Source organism: Lynx canadensis, chromosome C1, assembly GCF_007474595.2.
Source record: "Lynx canadensis isolate LIC74 chromosome C1, mLynCan4.pri.v2, whole genome shotgun sequence".
NCBI lineage: Eukaryota > Metazoa > Chordata > Mammalia > Carnivora > Felidae > Lynx > Lynx canadensis.
The window spans coordinates 16,801,356-16,821,185 of NC_044310.1; the positions used below are offsets into that span (position 1 = coordinate 16,801,356).

The following is a 19,830-nucleotide window of genomic DNA, read 5'->3' on the forward strand; positions in this document are numbered from 1 at the left end:
CCAGAGCCAAAGTCAGATGCTTAACTAACTGAGCCACTTAGGCACCCCTAAATTTTTTTAATTGTTACATATTCTCAAGATTCTCAAAGTTAGCCAACTATTTTAGAGTGATTTTTGACATACAAGCACTTGGAATGAGGAGCCAAATATCATAAAATTTAGTGTTTTTCCCTATGTGGTTTTTTGACTGTCTTTGACAGTAATATTTTGCAGTAGGATTACTGTTCAATGATGACTTAATAAGCGTGTAGAAATTAGTATAGCTAAAAAAGAAAACTACCTGTTTTGGGGAGGAAGAAGTACGGTTTGTAGAGTTCGTTGGTTTTCATGTTAATCGTATACACTTATGAAGGTAACCTATTTTAAGAGATATTTGTTCTGAGTACTCAGGATTATTGTGTAGATAATGCCCATTATAATGAGACATGTTTTTGGTCTTGGTTTTAATTTTTGTTTATTTTGATTGGGTGGTAGTTGACTAGGGACATCAAAGCTATATATAGTTTTAGAAAATTTCACATTACTGAAATAACCTATATCCCTGATAGCCAGCCTTTTTTTTTCTTGCCTTAATTTCATGTTCTACCCTCAGTAGTATGGCTCTTACTGATTATTTTTTTCCTTAGGGAATAATTAATCGTCCTGACAGTTTTTAAGTTAGATTCATTAAATGAGAGAATTGTTGGTTTAGTAATGTAAGTACATGTGTCCTCATTATCTACTGTCAGTGGGTAAATTTTTCTTCTCTCCCAAGAATTTTGTTTCTTAATATGCAGTCCATATTAGCATTAGGCATTTTTGCTTGACCTCTTGTTAACCATTTCTAGGTAGTGTTTAATGTCTTTGTGGAAACAACACCCTAATAGCTTAGCTATAATTTTCTAAGTTACATCTTTACCTGCCTTGTTCTTTTTATTTTCTTAGTCTCACTGTGCCTTTCCTTTAATTTTGTTTCCATTATCAGTGTTTCTAACTTCTTGTTTTATGTGCTTTAAATGATTAAATATGGATATCTGGAGCCTATTTGATTGCATATAATCACTTCAATGGTGTTGAATTCTGAAACTCTTTAAATTATGTCTTGATATTTCCATGAGCTGGTAGTTAAGTATATCTTTTATAAGGTGATCTTAGAGATAGAGGTAAAATTCATGTAAGTATATTTGTAAGGACATCTTAGAAAGATGTACTTAACTACTATGATGTACTAACTACATATAAAAATACCCAATTTGAAGAGTTTCAAAACAATACATTTCAAAATAATACAATTTTACTTGTATAGAGGATACGTATACATTATATGTACATGTAGTATACAGTATGCAGTAGCATACTTTACTTGCAGTGTGTAGTAAAGCATTCCCAATGTTTTTGCTGGGAAAGGTAAATTCCTTGCTTTCTTCTGTGTCTTCATTGTAGTCTGCCTAACTGATCTCACTGCTTGCCAGTATTGACTTATGGAACTAATGGGTGGTACCACTGATGAGATATGCGTTCCTTACTGTTGGTTATTAAACCTTAAAGACCTCTCCGTGTTCTCTGCTGTAATCTTAAAAGACAGCATTTGGTTGTGTTTTCACTCTAGTTTCTTTTGTTTTTCTGTTCACATATTTTCCTCTATTCTAGTTCTTTAGTTTTAAGATTTAATGTGCACTATCAGTGATGCTAATTTTAATTAGAGTATCTTCTAGTGTTACAAAGTTATGTTGTGGATGAAGAAAATATGCTCAAGGCTTTGTTATGTTTTCTAAGGTAGATTGTGTCACTCATTACTAAACTGTAATTTTTGCAATGTTAAGCTCAAAAAAGTGAGTAAATTCTAAAGATGTTGAGCTTTTGGGCAAAATAAAAAAAATTTTTTTAAAGGAAGTAAGATCAGTTTGTGAATGAGGCAGAGCTTTACAGGGGTTCTTCAGGCAAAAAAACGCAGTCTCGTTATCCCTAGTTTTGTGTTTACTTGCACGTTTCCCAGAAGTCCTTTGCTTTCTTTGCTAGGTGTGGAGGGTGCAGCTTTCCAGAGTAGACTTCCTCATGACCGGATGACTTCTCAAGAAGCAGCCTGTTTTCCAGATATTATCAGTGGACCACAGCAGACCCAGAAGGTTTTTCTGTTCATTAGAAACCGCACAGTAAGTTTCCATGTCTGCTTTTTTCCATTTGGATTATTAATAGTGCTTATTACTTTTATGGAGAATATGGGGAAAAAGAGAGGAAAGAATTATAAAATTATCTATAACATGTACCACTATCCAGAGGTAACCATTGTTAAAAGTTAGTTGTTTTTGGGGCGCCTGGGTGGCGCAGTCGGTTAGGCGTCCGACTTCAGCCAGGTCACGATCTCGCGGTCCGTGAGTTCGAGCCCCGCGTCAGGCTCTGGGCGGATGGCTCGGAGCCTGGAGCCTGTTTCCGATTCTGTGTCTCCCTCTCTCTCTGCCCCTCGCCCGTTCATGCTCTGTCTCTCTCTGTCCCAAAAATAAATGAATGTTGAAAAAAAAATTAAAAAAAAAAAAAAAAAAAAAAAAAAAAAAATAAAAGTTAGTTGTTTTTTTCTCTTCAGGTAGTTTTTTAGAAGTATACTTAATTTTTGTTTTTAAAAAATTGAAATGCTATTTCCATACATTCTTTGCATCCTTTTCATTCTTCATAACCTCATAAATGCAAAGAATCTTTATTTAAACTTAAAAAAATTTTTTTATTTATTTTAAATGTTTATTTTGAGAGGGAGAGAGGGAATCCCAAGAAGGCTCTCTTTGTACTGTCAGCATGGAGCCCGATGTGGGGCTTGATCCCATGAATCATGAGATCATGACCTGAACCAAAATCAGGAGTTGGATGCTCAACTGACATAACCACCCAGACATCCCTGTTATTTTAAATAAACTCCACACCACATGTGGGGCTCGAACTCACAACCCGGAGATCAAGAGTCTGGTGTTCTACTGACTGAGCCAGCCAGGTGCCCCAGACTTTTTTTTTTAATGTTTATTTTTGAGGAAGAGAGAGAGGGAATGGGGGAGGGGCAGAGAGAGGGGGAGACACAGAATCCGAAGCAGGCTCCAGGCTCTGAGCTGTCAGCACAGAGCCCGATGCAGGTCTTGAGCTCATAAGCTGTGAGATCATGACCCTAGTCGAAGTTGGACACTTAACTGAGCCACCCAGGCTCTCCAAAACTTTTTTTTTTTTTTTTTTTTTTTTTAAATAATCATTTTGTCTTTCCTTCTCAGGATGAAAGAAACTCTTACTCTGTTCTTGTCATCTGGTTCAACCTCCTTCTCAGGCCAAATGCTTGATTTTAATGTCTGCATAATATTTCATCTGACAGTTGAGTCATACTTTTAATTTAGGCATTTAAATGTCTGTTTGTGCTTTATTAAGCTCTGAGTAGCTTTATACATTCTTGAGTCTATCTCTGGTTATTATTTCCTAATGGTAGAGTCCTAGAAGGAAAACTACTTTGTCAAAAAAATAGGAACAGTTTTGATATATATTGTCAAATTGCCTCCCAGAGAGACTGAGTCAGTCGGCACTCCCATTGCTCTGCCCTTGCTTTGGTTATCAAAATGATGATAATCTATGCTGCTGTAATAGACTAAAAATATTTCATTTCTTTTCCATGTCTTTAATTACTTAGACTGACTTCTTCACATTTATTAGCCATTTTTTCTCTGAATTTTTCTTTCATGTCCTTTATTCATCAGAAATTTTTTAGCCATAGAGTAGAAAAGGGCAGCACATATTCATTATACTCTAAGGTGATATAAAGTAAAAGAAATTTATGTTGTAATTTTAGCTACTTTGAATATAGTTCAGGGATGTCATTTTTAGCATATCTGCTTTTTAGCTACCACTAACTTCTTTATATTGGGTATTAGATTGCAAAACCACTGCTGAACTTAGATTGCTAAATGTTATTTAGCTAGAGTAATTGGTGGGTTGTGCTGGCTTCTCGTAGTACAGAATAAAGGGATTTGGGGTGTATGGAAAAAACCGGTGATTTTTTTTTTAAAAAGTGAATGGAAAATTCATACTGTATATTTCGACACTTGTTTTTCTTAGAATCAGCTTCTGTGTATAGCATATCAACGTTTGATCTGAATGGGCTTTTTCAATAAGATTGTCATTTTTTTTGTTGTTTCTTCTGAGGAAAGTTTTCATTCTTTACTTGAATTTGAGTGGTTGGTTTACAGTGATTTCTGTTTTCTCTGATTTATATTCTGTGACCAAAATCCAGATTTCGGGAAGTAAGGACTGGCCCAGGTTAGAGTTGTGGCCTTTGGCTATAAAACTGAACACAAATCATTCTCTTATGAGAATTGTGTCAGTTCTCTCATTTTTTTTTTTAATTTTTTTTTTTTTTTTTTTTAACATTCATTTATTTTTGAGACAGAGAGAGACAGAGCATGAACGGGGGAGGGTCAGAGAGAGGGAGACACAGAATCTGAAACAGGCTCCAGGCTTTGGGCTGTCAGCACAGAGCCCGACGAGGGGCTCGAACTCAGGGATCGCGGGATCATGACCTGAGCCGAAGTCAGCCGTTTAACCAACTTAGCCACCCAGGCGCCCCTCAGTTCTCTCATCTTAAACTACATCTTTTGCCTCTAAATTTTGAAACCACAACGGTAGGATTATTGAACTACATACCATGACTTGAGCTTTATTTTATAGGATAGACAGAGGAAAACGGCTTCTGTTGAAGGGTGAGGAGCTTGGGCCTGGTGTGTATGTGAGGAAGTCCATTTTGCCTTGACCATGGCCACCGAGAAAAGTAGAGGGTGCTTATGAATTTGGTCGTATCCCTTTGTAATTATATTTATACAGAACCACATTTCTTTGTTGAACTTTGTGGAGCAGTTAATTTTTAGCTAAGACTTAAATATGGTGGTATTTAGTTGGTCTTGCATTTTTACAGATGTGTATTCAGTTTGAAGAGCATTTATGTTAGAGTCTATTGATGGTACCATAATATTTTTCATTCCCCATCTTACTGCTTTTTCAGCAGTATTTGAAATAATTGACCACTCCCTTCTTCTTAAACACACTTAGTTTAACACAGTATTCTGTTTTTTCTCCTGCCTACCTGGTTGTTTGTCTTCTCTGACAGCCTTGTAGTCTTATCTTTAAAAAAAAGGCCATTTTGTGAACTGGTTGGAGTTCCTTAAGGCTCCTTACAGTCTTTTCCTGCCTCTGGTGTATTTTTGCTCTAGGACCCCTCTTCTGCACATTGGCTTCATTTATCACCCATAAGCAAATGGCTCCAGACCTTAACTCTCTTAAGAACCCTAGCTCTTTATCTAGATGCTAGTCTTGTATCTCTTTTTGGTTGTCTTGAAACTAAACTCATTATCCCTTCTTTGAGTGGCCCTCGTTTAGTGAGTAACATACCAACTCATTTAGTTTTACAAGCCCCAAACTGGAATATCCTTGGCATCTCTTCCCCCCTCCCCCTGCCACCTCTGCATATCTAATTGATCATTTGATTTCGTGGATTTAAAAAACAAATTTTTTTTAATGTTTATTTATTTTTGGGAGAGACAGAGACAGAATGTGAGTGGGCTAGGGGCAGAGAGAGAGGGAGACACAGAATCCAAAGCAGGCTCCAGGATTTGACTGTCAGCACAGAGCCTGACGCGGGGCTCGAACTCACTAACTGTAAGATCATGACCTGAGCCAAAGTCGGGCGTTCAACCGACTGAGCCACCCAGGTGCCCCTGATTTTGTGGATTTTTTTAAATGTTTGTTTATTTTTGAGAGAGCAGAAGCAGGGAGCTGGCGGTGGGGTGGGGTGGGGTGGGGTGGGGTGGGGTGGGGTGGGGTGGGGAGGGGAGGGGAGGGGAGGGGAGGGGACTGAAGATTCGAAGCAGGCTGTCTGCACAGACAGCAGAGAGCCAGGCTGAAACTCACCAAGTGTGAGATCATGACCTGAGCTAGAGTCAGATGCTCAACCAACTGAGCCACCCAGGTGCCCCTGATTTTGTGGATTTTACCTGCTCAGTATCACCAGAGTCATGTAACTGAGTTGGTCCTTGTCAGCTGTATGATACTGGCAAATTACTAGGTTTGTTTGTTTTTTTTTTTTTTTAGGCTAAATATCTTGCAGCTTCTTCATTATATATATATAAATTATATGTGTGTGTGTGTATAATTTATTGTCAAATTGGTTTCCATACAATACCCAGTGCTCATCCCAACAGGTGCCCTCCTCAATGCCCATCACCCACTTTCCCCTCTCCCCCACCTCCCATCAACCCTCAGTTCTTAGTATTCTTAGTTCTTAGTTCCTCAGTTCTTAGAACCCTCAGTTCTTAGGGTATTCTTAGTATTTAAGAGTCTCTCATAGTTTGTCTCCTTCCCTCTGTAACTTTTTTTTTTCCCCTTCCCCTCCCCTCTGGTCTTCGGTTAAGTTTCTCAGGATCCACATATGAGTGAAAACATATGGTATCTGTCTTTCTCTGTATAACTTATTTCACTTAGCATAACACTCTCCAGTTCCATCCACATTGCTACAAATGGCCAGATTTCATTCTTTCTCATTGCCAAGTAGTATTCCATTGTATGTATAAACCACGTTCTATTTATCCATCCATCAGTTGATGGACATTTAGGCTCTTTCCATAATTTGGCTATTGTTGAAATTGCTGCTATAAACATTGGGGTACAAGTGCCCCTATGCATCAGCACTCCTGTATCCCTTGGGTAAATTCCTAGCAGTGCTATTGCTGGGTCATAGGGTAGATCTATTTTTAATTTTTTGAGGAATCTCCACACTGTTTTCCAGAGCAGCTGCACCAGTTTGCATTCCCACCAACAGTGCAAGAGGGTTCCCGTTTCTCCGCATCCTCTTCAGCATCTGTAGTCTCCTGATTTGTTCATTTTAGCCACTCTGACCGGCATGAGGTGGTATCTCAGTGTGGTTTTGATTTGTATTTCCCTAACGAGGAGTGACGTTGAGCATCTTTTCATGTGCCTGTTGGCCATCTGGATGTCTTCTTTAGAAAAGTGTCTATTCATGTCTTTTGCCCATTTCTTCACTGGATTGTTTTTCGGATGTGGAATTTGGTGAGTTCTTTGTAGATTTTGGATACTAGTAGCCCTTTATCCGATATGTCATTTGCAAATATCTTTTCCCATTCCGCTGGTTGCCTTTTAGTTTTGTTGATTGTTTCCTTTGCAGTGCAGAAGCTTTTTATCTTGATGAGGTCCCAATAGTTCATTTTTGCATTTAATTCCCTTGCCTTTGGAGATGTGTTGAGTAAGAAATTGCTGCGGCTGAGGTCAGAGAGGTTTTTTTTCCTGCTTTCTCCTGTAGGGTTTTGATGGTTTCCTGTCTCACATTCAGGGCCTTCATCCATTTTGAGTTTATTTTTGTGAATGGTGTAAGAAAGTGATCTAGTTTCATTCTTCTGCATGTTGCTGTCCAGTTCTCCCAGCACCATTTGTTAAAGAAACTGTCTTTTTTCCATTGGATATTCTTTCTTGCTTTGTCAAAGGTTAGTTGGCCATACATTTGTGGGTCCACTTCTGGGGTCTCTATTCTATTCCATTGGTCTATGTGTCTGTTTTTGTGCCATCTTCCAGCTTCTTCAATAATTCACTCATTTGACCTGGCTTTGTGTTCTATCAGTTTGTCAGGAATATAACCCTCACTGTTTCAATGAAAGGAAAGTGAATATTTGAGGCCTTAAAGTTGAAAAGATATTTTAAAGTCTATGTCTGCTTGTGTAATAAAATTTCTATCATTTAAATACAGTTGCAGTTGTGGTTGGATAATCCAAAGATTCAGCTGACCTTTGAGGCTACTCTTCAACAATTAGAAGCGCCTTACAACAGTAAGTGGTGTTTTTAGTGGGACTAGTTTTGGCTTATAGTTCGCTGATAATGAGTTTTTCACTCATATTTCCATCTTTGCCTTGTGCTATGCAAAAATAAGCCTTATAGAAAACTATTATGTGTGTTTTTAATTATTAGTTTTTACATTGTAAGTTCAAGAGATTGCTAATAATTTCCCAAGGACTACATTTCAACTTTAATCCACGGCGTACCTTGTTGACATTTGATTGCCTGGCTGTCTGGCTTTCTCATTTTCCACTTGCCACCAACAAAGTCTTGAAAAATTTTTGTCAAAGTAACTGATATAATACTACTTTTAAAGGGTTGGTTTTATCCTTTATTTCATCTATAGCGTATTGTCCTTCTTTAAAATAGCAAATTCTATGATATGCGTTTTGGACTACATCATAGACTAATATGCTAGGAATCACTTTTCTAAAGGAGTCACATTATCTGAGGCTCGTGGATAATATGTACTACAGAATAACTTCATGATGGAAAAACAGAAGAGTTAAAGAGCTTTCTGTTTAAGCTGCCTAAAATATAAATATGTTGTAAAATCCATTTATTCCGTAGGTGACACTGTGCTTGTCCACCGAGTTCACAGTTATTTAGAGCGTCACGGTCTTATCAACTTCGGCATCTACAAAAGGATAAAACCCCTACCAAGTAAGGACTTGGCCAGTGGACTTCGTGGTCTTAAGTTACAATTCTAGGACTCTGTTTTATTTCTAGGAGGCTTTTAGCATTTTTTTTTTTAATTTCTTAGTCTAAAGAGATTTAAAGTAAAATCTCTTCATAAATGTGCATTTCTTGTAGTTTCTGGTCTGACAGGTGTACTTTAGTGAAAGATTCTAAATTTCAAATTTAAGAAAAATCAGAAAACAAAATTTGTTGGGGCGCCTGGGTGGCTCAGTCGGTTAAATGTCCGACTTCAGCTCAGGTCATGATCTCACAACTTGTGAGTGCCGCATCGGGCTCTGTGCTGATAGCTCAGAACCTGGAGCCTGGAGCCTGCTTCGGATTCTGTGTCTCCCTCTCTCTCTGCCCCTCACCCACTCACACTCTGTCTTTCTCTCTCTCTCAAAAATAAGTAAACATTAAAAAAAAAATTGTTAAAAACAAGAGAAGTCTGTTATGAAAGCAGAGATTTGAGGTTTTTCTCTCATTGACCAGTTCTTTATACTGCCAGGAATCCAGGAGATAGGGATATTTTGAGAATTAACACATATATTTATTTATTTTTGATGCTTTAATAATTCTGCAAAAAGAGATACTAAGGACTGCAGAAGTAGAGCTGAAAGAAAACAGCTTTAAGAATAAATTGGCTACTCAAATTGTCCTAGTATAATTGGGAAGTAAATGAAACAGTCATAAGTTAACCAGTCACAGATACCAAAGCAGATGATTGAGGTGTATTGAGAAAGTTAATGTTTAAAGGATTTCATTTATAAATTTTTAACATTGAATTAAAGTTTATAAGTTTCAGATATCTGCTTATTTGTATTAGTTTCTCTATTTTGAAAATAAGTGAATTGTTTACTTGGTAAGACATCATGATATGTTAAGAACCTAGAGGTTTTCATGATTTAAAAAAATGATGAATACAAATTCTTAAACCTACGACCAAATATTGTAATTTTTGTTTTTTACTTTTAGCTAAAAAGACAGGAAAAGTAATTATCATAGGCTCTGGGGTCTCTGGCTTGGCAGCAGCTCGTCAATTACAAAGTTTCGGAATGGATGTTACACTTTTGGAAGCCAGGGTAAGAATTTTATTTTGTGTTTAGAAGCTAACCTAATAGAAATATGATAGGTATTCGTCAGTGCAATAAGAAATTATCTGTTGCAAATTAATGAATCCTACAACTTGAACTAAACCAAACTGATTTATATAGTACTCAAAGTGTTTTAGATAGTGTTAGTATATTGGATAAAGCATTTTTGACAGTAGAGCTTTGAAAGGTGTTCAGTGAGTATTTAGAGTTTGTGAATGGTCCATATAGCCCTTTGATGGATATTTTCAAGTCATTGTTTCTTGCAGTTAGCTTTCAAATTTTGGGCCTTCGTGGATGTACCCTGTGCAGGTGGCAGTTATTTTTAGTGTGGAACATAGTGAATTGTGTTCCCTGTTTAATAGTAAAAGAGGTGCTTCTCAGGTGCTTCTCAGGCAGCAGCTGTCTTGAGGGCCTGATGAAGCCAGATATATTGGTTCCCTTATCATTTGTCCTAGAAAGAGAAATGGAAATTGAAGGAGGAAAGGGATGATGGCACAGAGTGGGGGAAAAAAGAACATCAAATTAAGATGCTACTATTCAGATTATTTTCATGGGTAATTTTTGATATTTAGTTATCTTCCAGTGGCTTAAAGGCCTCCCTGGGCTTACACCATTTAAAAAAGAACAATAAAACAAACACTTCTCAGGTAACCTAAAAATCTAAAATTTTATAGAAGATTTCAAAATGTTTTGTGCAGTACAATCTAGGTTGCTTTTTATTGCTAATTTTTTAAAATATTCTTTTCAAATAGAGTATGAAAAAATCAGAATAATTTTTATGTGGTCTTACTAAATATAGGTAATTCAGGAAACATTTGTGTGCCCTCTTGCCCTTTGTACTAGCAATACAGTGATGAATAATGGGATCATTATGATCCCTACCCATGCAGGGTCCTAATCTAGCTGACAGGTTTTTGTTTTACTTTTGTTTATTTGGAGGTTACAGAGTATTCTCATAATATCCATGATTGAAGTATCACTACAGCTCAGTAATTTTTCCCATGGAACCTCCCTGGTCAGCAGAGATAAACCAGGGCCTGTTGAGGAATGAGAGCTATTGTCGAAAGTTTATGCTCAGTAGACACCCTGCCCCTGGGCATGGGGCTGCACTGGAGAATCATTTGTTGAAGTCATCTGTCATTCCCAGCTGACTTAGGGGATGAAGGGCAAGAGTCAGAACATGGTGGTAGAAAGATGGCATTTAGTGCTACGTTACAATTTGTGAACAGATATTTTCTGTGTGAGTGGCCCTTGGTCAGCCTGTATAGTAAATGGTATTAGAGACAGCTGGGTAGAGAGAGAATAGCAGCTGTAGCTAAATAGTATCTCTGGCTGTCAAATTGTTTTCTATCCCCTGTCACTTAATTCTGTGTCATTCATTAACCTACCACTCCCTCAAATAGTTAAACTTTGTTTGCACATTGTGCCCACACTGCATGCTATGTATAAACTATACCTTGTTAAATTATAAAAGAGGCCTGGGATGGTACCATGCCAGGTTCTCATGGTTAAAATAGAATTGATGATTTCAGCCATTTAATTTCTGAAAACAGGATCGAGTGGGTGGACGAGTGGCTACATTTCGCAAGGGAAACTATGTAGCTGATCTTGGAGCTATGGTAGTAACAGGTCTTGGTAAGTAGTCCTTAGTTGTGTGCTGTTAAACAAGGTCTGAGACTCATTATCAAGCTTCTGTTTTAAAGCCGTAAATGTGGCTTTAAGATATTTTGGTTTAGGATACTGTTCTTAGTGTTCATAAGAGGTAGATTGACAAATAGTCTTCCTGAAAAGATACATCACTATATGCAAAATTTAAATTGTACATGTTTTGACCTATTAGCAGATTCAGTTCTAGGAAATTATCCCAAGAAAATGACAAGTGAACCATGTTGTTTGGAGCTTTTTACATGTGGCACAGCAAAACATTAGAACCCATAGTTGTGAAGATTAAATTATTATACAAAGTGAACCATACAGCCACTAAAAATTATGTAGCCTTATATTAACCTGAAATGATGGCCAGTTTATTGCTAAGTTGAAAGAAGATTACAAAACAATACATGTGTTATGATCCTTTAGTGTGTGTATGTCTCTAATTTTATGCACACAAAATCTAGAAGGATCTATAATAAAATGTTAACTAACATGGGGTTTTTTTTCCTTCTTTACGCTTATCTTACATATTTCATATATCCTACATTTACTTTGGGCATTTTTTGATCTATAATTCACGTACCCTAAGCTTTGAGTATTTTAAATTTTTAGTAAAAATACTTTTGCTTCGATTTTTTGTTCTCTTTTCATAGTTGTGTTGAATATAATAGTTTGAGTTTTTTTTAGGAGGGAATCCCATGGCTGTGGTCAGCAAACAAGTAAATATGGAACTGGCCAAGATCAAGCAAAAATGCCCACTTTATGAAGCCAATGGACAAGCAGTAAGTTGAGGACAAACAGAACTTTTCAAAATTTATTTGGTTCAGTTGAAAACAACAATGTGGGGGAAATGTGTGGATGAACGTGCACACATACCAGTATGGGCCAAAGGTAGAAATGATGTGATATTCTGATTGTTCCTTAACTCTGAGCTATATAGGAAAGGATTATTACTGTATAAATGCAAATTTGCATGCCTATTTAGGCATTTATCTTTAGACGTTTAATGAAGGCTAGGTAGACAGGTAATTTTTTTGTTTGGCTGTGGCCACCTACTCTAAGAGACCTGTGGAATTGACGCCTGATTCTTCGTTTCCTTGTATTGTGCCTTCCATCATGTGCTTTAGCTCTGTGTGCTCTTTATGACTTCAGTTTTGTGTGTGTAGGTTCAAGATTTTGTTGAGCTAATAACCAGCTGGTGATATTGAACTCAGATGCTTAGGTAGATTAAAGTATTTGTTGACCAGAGGCATAGGAGCTTCCATACTTAGCAGGTAATAGTGTGGAAGTGATGTTTGCTATGGAGAGTGAGAGTAGTTTAACAACTATGTTGAGAGGCTTAGACTATAAGTGAGTCCTAATTTTGGAGGGTGGGTGAAATTCAAAAGTTTGTATTCAAAAATTTTTACTAACTCTTCCCCTATCAAGAATGAAGAAGTTTATAATTCTGGGGATATAAGCATCATTATATTTTGGGGAAGGGAAGATTCGATATGCATATAGTTTAGCTATTGTTGCTAAAAAGGGTAAGGTCCCAACTCTTGGATTTAGTCTAAGTTCCATGTACATCCTCACTAAAGCCTTTAGGTTTTATGGGGTTCATATCAGAAGAAGACAGACTTTCAGGGAATGCTTTGGCTCCCGTTCACATCAGTCTGGGTTCAGATTCCTCCCAGGGCTTGTTTGGGGGGCGCAGGTTAGCCTCTGGCAGCATAAACAAAATAGAATGAGCAAGAAAAAAAGAAGGAAGTAGAGGTTAACTCAGCAATTCAGAGAAAAAAAAATTTCAGTAAACTTCTGGGGTGCCTGCGTGGCTCAGTTGAGTGTCTTACTCTTGATTTTGGCTTAGGTCATGATCTTACTTGGTTGTGAGATCAAGCCCCATGTCAGGCTCTGCACTCGGTGCAGGGACTGCTTAAGACTCTGTCTCTCCCTCTGCCCCTCCTGCGTGCGTGCACACGTGTGTGCACACACGCACGCTACGCAGAGGTGTGCACTCTCCTCTCAAAACAAAACAAAAAAACCATTCAGTAAACTTTCGTTACACTGTAAAGATCTGTAAAGGCTATAGAGAGGAATAAGACAGTCTGTGGAATATAAGACCCTACAGTCTAGTGGGACATGTACACAGATGATTTTTTCCCAGCTTTTTATTATGGAAAATTTCAAACCTATACAAAAGCAGGGGCACCTGGCCGGCTCAGTCAGTGGAGCATGCTACTCTCTATCTTGGGGTTGTGAGTTCAAGCCCTAATTTGGGTGTAGAGATTATTTAAAAATAAAATCTTTAAGAAAAAAAAATAGTAGAATAGTATAATATAATAAACTTTCACTTATTCCAGTCTTGTTGCATCTGTTAAGTTCTCTGTCTCTGTCTCTCTCTTTTTTTTTTTTTTTAAGAGTGAGCTGGGGCAAGGCAGGGAAGGGGCAGAGGGAGGGAGGGAGACAGAGCTGACATGGGGCTCAATCCCGTAACTCTGGGATCATGACCTGAGCCAAAATCAAGAGTTGGATGCTCAACTGACTGAGCCACCCAGGGTCCCCTAGTCTGGGGTATTTTACAGCAATCACAGTCAATCAAGTATTTATTAAATATTTACGAAGATCTGGCATTGTTCTCAGCATTGACTATGTATTCTCTGCCCTCAAGGGTCTTAAATTCTAGTGACTCCAGATATTTTATGAACCCAAGAACATCCGGAATTGTAAGTGTCATTAAAATCTGTGCTTCCCCCTGGGCTCCTGGGTGACTCAATTGGTTAAGTGTCTAAACTCGGCTCAGGTCATGATCTCATGGTTTTTGAGTTTGCACCCCACATCAGGCTCTGTGCTGACAGCTCAGAGCCAAGAGTCTGCTTCAGGTTCTGTGTCTCCCTTCTCTGCCCCTCCTCTGCTCACTCTGTCTCTCTCTCAAACATTAAAAAAACAGTGTTTTTAAAAATCTGTGCTCCCCCACCACTGAAACAAAAAAAAACGACCCAACCACAAACATATTACTGATACATATATGAGTAACATAAAATCAAGGCAGATTAACATAAAATCAAGGTTAGATAAAGGATAAATTGCTACAGAAGAGCCAAGGGTGGGGGATGGTGAGAGAGACACTCTGAAAGTGGGAAGGGCAAGAATGGAAAGAGATTTGGAGGGAAAAAGCATTGGTGAAGATGGCTTAGAACTTACCGTGGTTGTAGAGGAAGGTTTAAGACAGGTTTCTTTCTTTCTTTCTTTCTTTCTTTCTTTCTTTCTTTCTTTCTTTCTTTCTTTCTTTCTTTTAAAATATTTATTTATTTATTTTGAGAGAGAGCATGAGCACAAGTGAGGGAGGGGCAGAGAGAGAGGGACAGAGAGAATCCCAAGCAGGCTCCACACTATCAACATAAAGCCCAACATGGGACTCCATTCCATGAACTGTGAGATCACAACCTAAAACGAAATAGAGACCTGGACACTTAACTGAGCCACCCATGTGCCCCTTTTGGTTTTTTGTTTTGTTCTTAAATGTTTACTTGGAGAGGTTTCTGAAGGAGGATGAGATTATACTGGTGAGGGTAAGATACAAAGCTGAAGTTGAGGGTGGAGGGTGTTGCTTACTGTGCTGATTTGTAGGTTGGGACTTCAGAGGGATGAGAGCAGATAGGTGTTTTAAGTAGATAGGCAGTAATGTAGAGAAATGAATTGAAGCAAAGTCTCTGAAGCGGATATTACATTAATCCTCAAGAAGTAACAGAATCCAAACCGAAGATGATCGTTGAGACACATTGTCTTTTTCTTTAGACTCTCCTGAATGTAGAACAGGTTTATTTAGTCTTTCTAATAGTAAAAAGAATTTTTTATAGTAGAAATCTCTAGAGAAATGGTTATCTCTTTTCTTGGTGTTAGAGGAACTTTAACACATTTTTAAAGACCTTTGTTTCCAGATAGTATACCAGTATTCCCCTCAAGCATGGCCTAAGTCAGTTTGTTCCTATATAGCTAGAGTAGTAAGGAGGATTCTTCAAGCACTGTCAAATTTGGGAGAAAATTCTTTGCAGCTTTGAGTCCTGTTTGCCTTGAGTTAATCAAACATAAGAAGACATGTTAATGTTTCTGTATCTTGCTGTTCCCAGTAGTCTAGCTCAAAGTAGAAATGGACACTTTTTAAACAGTGGATTGGCTTTTGGCTTATGGGACAGGCGCTAAGAGCTTCTAGTTCCATTAATTTTGCTTCTAATTGCAAATATGTTTCTTGACTTTAGAAACTGAGGATTAAGTAGGTCAGTTACTTCATTCTCTCATTTTGCAGGGGAGGAATCTAAAGCTGAGACATGGTGTTTGCATAGGGTCATTGTAGTCAATACGTTGTAGAACCCAAGATATATTGCCTGGTGTTCCAGATCAAATTTCCTTATAGGCATATCTTGTTCTGTTGCACTTTGCTTTACTACACTTACAGATATTGCCCCCCCCCCCCACCTTTTTAACACAAATTGAAGGTTTGTGGCAACCTTGCATAGAGCAAGGGTATTGGCACCATTTTTCCAGCAGCATTTGCTAACTTTGTGTCTCTGTGTCAGGTTTTGGTAATTCTCACAGTATTTCAGAGTTTCTGATTATTATTTGTTATAGTAATCTGTGAACAGTGATTATAGCTTACTGAGAGCTTAGATGATGGTTAGCAATTTTTTTTTAGCAATATTTTGTAACTAATGTGTGTACATTGTTTTGTAGACATAGTGCTGTTGCACACTTAGACTACAGTACTGTGTAAAAAAACTTTTATATGCACTGGGAAACCAAAAAATTCATTTGACTCAGTTTACTGTGGTGGTCTAGAACTGAACGCAGTATCTCTGAGGCATGCCTGTGCTTCAGAGAAGATGGGGGCTGGAATAAGTGTGTGCAACCCCAGCTGCCTATGTGCATCAGCTGAGTCTCCTTCTCCAAGAGCTTTCTTTTAATAGTTAATACTAAAGAAGCATCAAAGCCGCCTTAGAGTGGACATTCACTCAGCCATTGATTTTCTTTAGTAAACTGTCGAATGAAATGGGATTGTCTTCATTCTTTGTGGACAGCCTCAGTGCGAAAGAAGGTGATTTGATGGTTCTGTTAGTACATAGAAATTAATTTTCATCTTACACAAAGTCAGCAGTTAACTCAGAGTGACAAATATCATTTGTAATACGGTCTTAACACATCCACCATACCTAGTCATTTTGCTGCTGTGCGAGAAAAATCACATAGCAAGTGGTTTTTGCTCTGTTAACTTGTTGTTTTAATCACAATCATAAGAATCCCTGAAAGAGTTCACTTCTTTATTGTCTGTGGTTGTGCACTGGCAGCTAGGCTGTTGAGCTTCTGTGTTTGTTTTTGATAGAAGCTTTTTTTATGGCTCCAGATGACTAGAACAAGGGCTTTCTTATTTGGTTCTAACATAGGATATCGCAATGAATAGAAGTGTCTTCTGAGCCTATAAAAACAGAGCCAGTACAACAGCTGCCCTCAGATTGACTGATGATGGAGTTAAACTCTGAACTATGTTGTAACTGGATATGGAGATAGTTGGGAAACAGGGTAATTCATATTTCAGAAATATTTTGGGAGTCACCAGTGAGGATACTGGAAGCATGGATTGGTGGGGAGATGGGAGAAATATAACTGTAAATGCTTTCCGTATCTCCTATACACCAACTAGTAACTCAGGGGCTTTAAAATCGACTTTTGTTTTGGCTTTTTTGAGTAATGAAAAGGTACCTTAATCAAATTCCTTTGGTGTGTAGCATTATGTATTCATTATAAGATCTCTGGTCTCCATGGTGGGGAGGGAGTTGTTTCTTTTGTTTTTCTTTTTTTCTTTCTTTTTTTTTTTTTTTTTTTTTTTTTTTTTACAAAGTGAGACCCAAAGACTCAGTTACTTGGAGAAACAGATCTTGATTTTCTCCTTGGGAGTGGCTCAACTGTTATGAGGAAGAAAAATATACTTGACAGGTAACAAGTACTGGGTCTTTTATAAAGGCCATTAATTGGGTATATACTCAGTACCTACCACAGTTTACCAAGTTTTTGCCTATATTCACATACAGTGATGCTTATTAGGTTAGTCACACTTTTGACACAGAACTACTGCCCTTTTCAGTCTTCCTATTCCTTTGTGGAAATAGTTTTAGTATTTTAATGGTAGTTTCTCTTTTACATTTTATAAATCAGAAAATCTCATGCCTGCCTTTAATGTTCCTAAAGTTGTAAAATAGTTACTTTCCTTTCAAATATAGTTATAATACTGACTTTGCTTTTCCAAACTTTATTATTCATTTAATAAATTTATGGAGCATCTCTACTATGTGCTAGAAACTACTAGAGTGAACTCCTTAGACATGTTGTGTGTGCCTTCACACAGCTTAGTTACTGGTTTATGGAAGTCTATGACATCTCCTAAAGATTTCTTATGAGGTAAAAAATTGGGAGGAGGCAACCATCTCCATTTCTAGAATCACAATGAATCTTATTTGGATTAGGGACACACCTGTTGTTCTTATTCTCCCTTTAGGGATTATATAATGCTATATCTCCTTTCTTTTAGCTATTTGGGAATTTAAATTAAAGACTCTTCCGATGTAAATTTTTCTTCCAGGTTTTACCAAAGGTACTAATCTTAATCTTTCGTTTGATCATCATTTTAGAAGTGCATGGAAATGGTATCAGCAGAGATTTACCAAAGCCTCTGTTGGCCAAATTGGGTCACTATAGCTATTTTTCATTGTATTAGTCTTCCTGAGGATTTCTCTGGCTAAATCTCAGAACTTTGGGTGTCTAGAACCTACCTGCCCATAACTCCAGTCTGCCTTGCTGCTAGAGAACTTATGCAGACTGGAAGTCAGAGAAATGGACAGTGTTTTGAAGACCTACTAAAGACCTCATGATGACAGTGCAACTAGAGGTAGAACTAAGGAGAGCTGCCTTCCTATGAGGTGACTTCTTGCAGGATTAGGGACCTTATCCAGAAAGTCGCTGGGTTCTCCTTAAATTTATTCTACATGGGCTAGATACACAGGCTGCTCTTCCCTCAGCCATGTTCAGGGATGCTCCATATGATTTCTGCAGGATCAAAGCAATCGAGATTGTACCCATTCAGAGCCGGGAGACTCACCAGATTCTTGTTTGAAGGAGCTGTTTGGAGCCTTTCATAGAGAAATAAATGGCTCTGGAAAGCCAGAATCAAAATCTGTTTAAAAAAAAAATCTGTGTCAAGTGGTACCCTTTTTGTTTGATTCTTTGCTAGAAAATGATATCAGAGATCCTTTTCCTTCTTAATTTGTTGTTAATAGGTTCTTAATATGTTGTAATCTAGAAATCCAGCTGCCATCAAACATGGTACTTATTAGCCTTTTGCAATCATTTGCTAGGTTCTTTTCTCAGGATGCAGTATAAGAAGCTAGAATAGAATGGCCAGGTAAAATTAAAATTGTGACTTGTGTTTAAAGATGGCCAGTGTTTCAGCTCCTTTCAACAACTATTCGTGGAACTAACAGTTCAAGGGTTCTCACCAAGGGGAAGATGGTAACCTGAAACAGGTACTTAAGGGCTGCTCAGGTTTGTCAGTTCTTTTCATTGTCAGGTAGAACATACCTGACTAGCTTGATTTTAGAAACAGATTCAAGATTTAAATATATCAAAACTGCATTTTGGTTTTTTCCCAGTCAGTGTTGATTTCCTAATGGACAGGTATTTGCTGTTTTCCAAATATTTCTTAAATTTCAAAGTGGAATTTTAAAGTTAATGGGGAAAAACTCCAGGTTTCAGAACTATCCCTGGTCTCTCTGGCAACAGTCTTAAAAGTGCTTAACTAGGTGGAAAACGGATGGGGCCTAAGTGCTGTTTCTCTTATTCTGAAGAGCGGAGTCTCGAATTAGAGCAGTGGACCCCAGTCAGTGGACCAGAGATGCAGTCTGTCATCCTTGCTGTCAGTCAGAGGAGGCAGTAATCTTTTGGTTTGGTGTTTGTTTGTTTGTTTGTTTGTTCGATTTTGTTGTTCTCGTCACTGTTCCGTGTTTCTCCTTTTCTGTTTTACTGAGTTTTGCTTTATTCCTCACTGCTTTCTGACACCATCTCCCTTTACACCCTCACCACCCCCCACCCCCAATCCCCACCAGCTGCTTTTCTTTTGCCCATTTATATGCCTTGACTTTCCCATTTTGGTGTCTATACAGTCTGTTCCTTATTTCTCTGGTGGTTGCAGCTTCTGAGCTAACAGAATGCTTCTGTCATGCTATGTGTTTAAAGCCTTGATTTTACTGCTGTCGTACAAAACTAAACTTGACGTGGCTGTTGGGCTGTTATTTACAGTTTATTTCTCTCTCTGCTGCACTGGTTAAAAGGACACTGTCAAGGTATTTTTTTTTAATAATTTTTCAAATCATTTTCTTCACTGTTTACAATAACCCATTAAAAGCTTGAAACTTTAGATCTTTCCCTTCCAAAGATCCTCTCCATCATACATTCACACTGGTTTGTTGTTGTAGAGTTGCGCCTATATGTTGGGCTGGTGCCATTTGAGTTTTTGTCATTGAAAGCGCATGTAAAAAGGTTTTTT

General features: G+C 37.9%; 1 protein-coding gene across 3 annotated transcripts in view; it reads left to right on the top strand.

Moving 5' to 3' along the window:
- The window catches only part of KDM1A (lysine demethylase 1A), a 63,337-nt gene that overhangs the window by 27,563 nt on the left and 15,944 nt on the right, over positions 1 to 19,830 (top strand). For 2 of the 3 annotated variants that reach the window (XM_030324872.1, XM_030324873.1), the window contains 6 exons: positions 1,999 to 2,132; positions 7,751 to 7,829; positions 8,407 to 8,499; positions 9,490 to 9,596; positions 11,162 to 11,243; positions 11,949 to 12,043. In XM_030324872.1, coding sequence (XP_030180732.1) covers positions 1,999 to 2,132; positions 7,751 to 7,829; positions 8,407 to 8,499; positions 9,490 to 9,596; positions 11,162 to 11,243; positions 11,949 to 12,043 — 590 coding nt within the window. Of the gene's footprint in view, positions 1 to 1,998; positions 2,133 to 7,750; positions 7,830 to 8,406; positions 8,500 to 9,489; positions 9,597 to 11,161; positions 11,244 to 11,948; positions 12,044 to 19,615; positions 19,628 to 19,830 lie in introns of all 3 variants that reach the window. The other variant, XM_030324871.1, reaches the window with a different exon arrangement.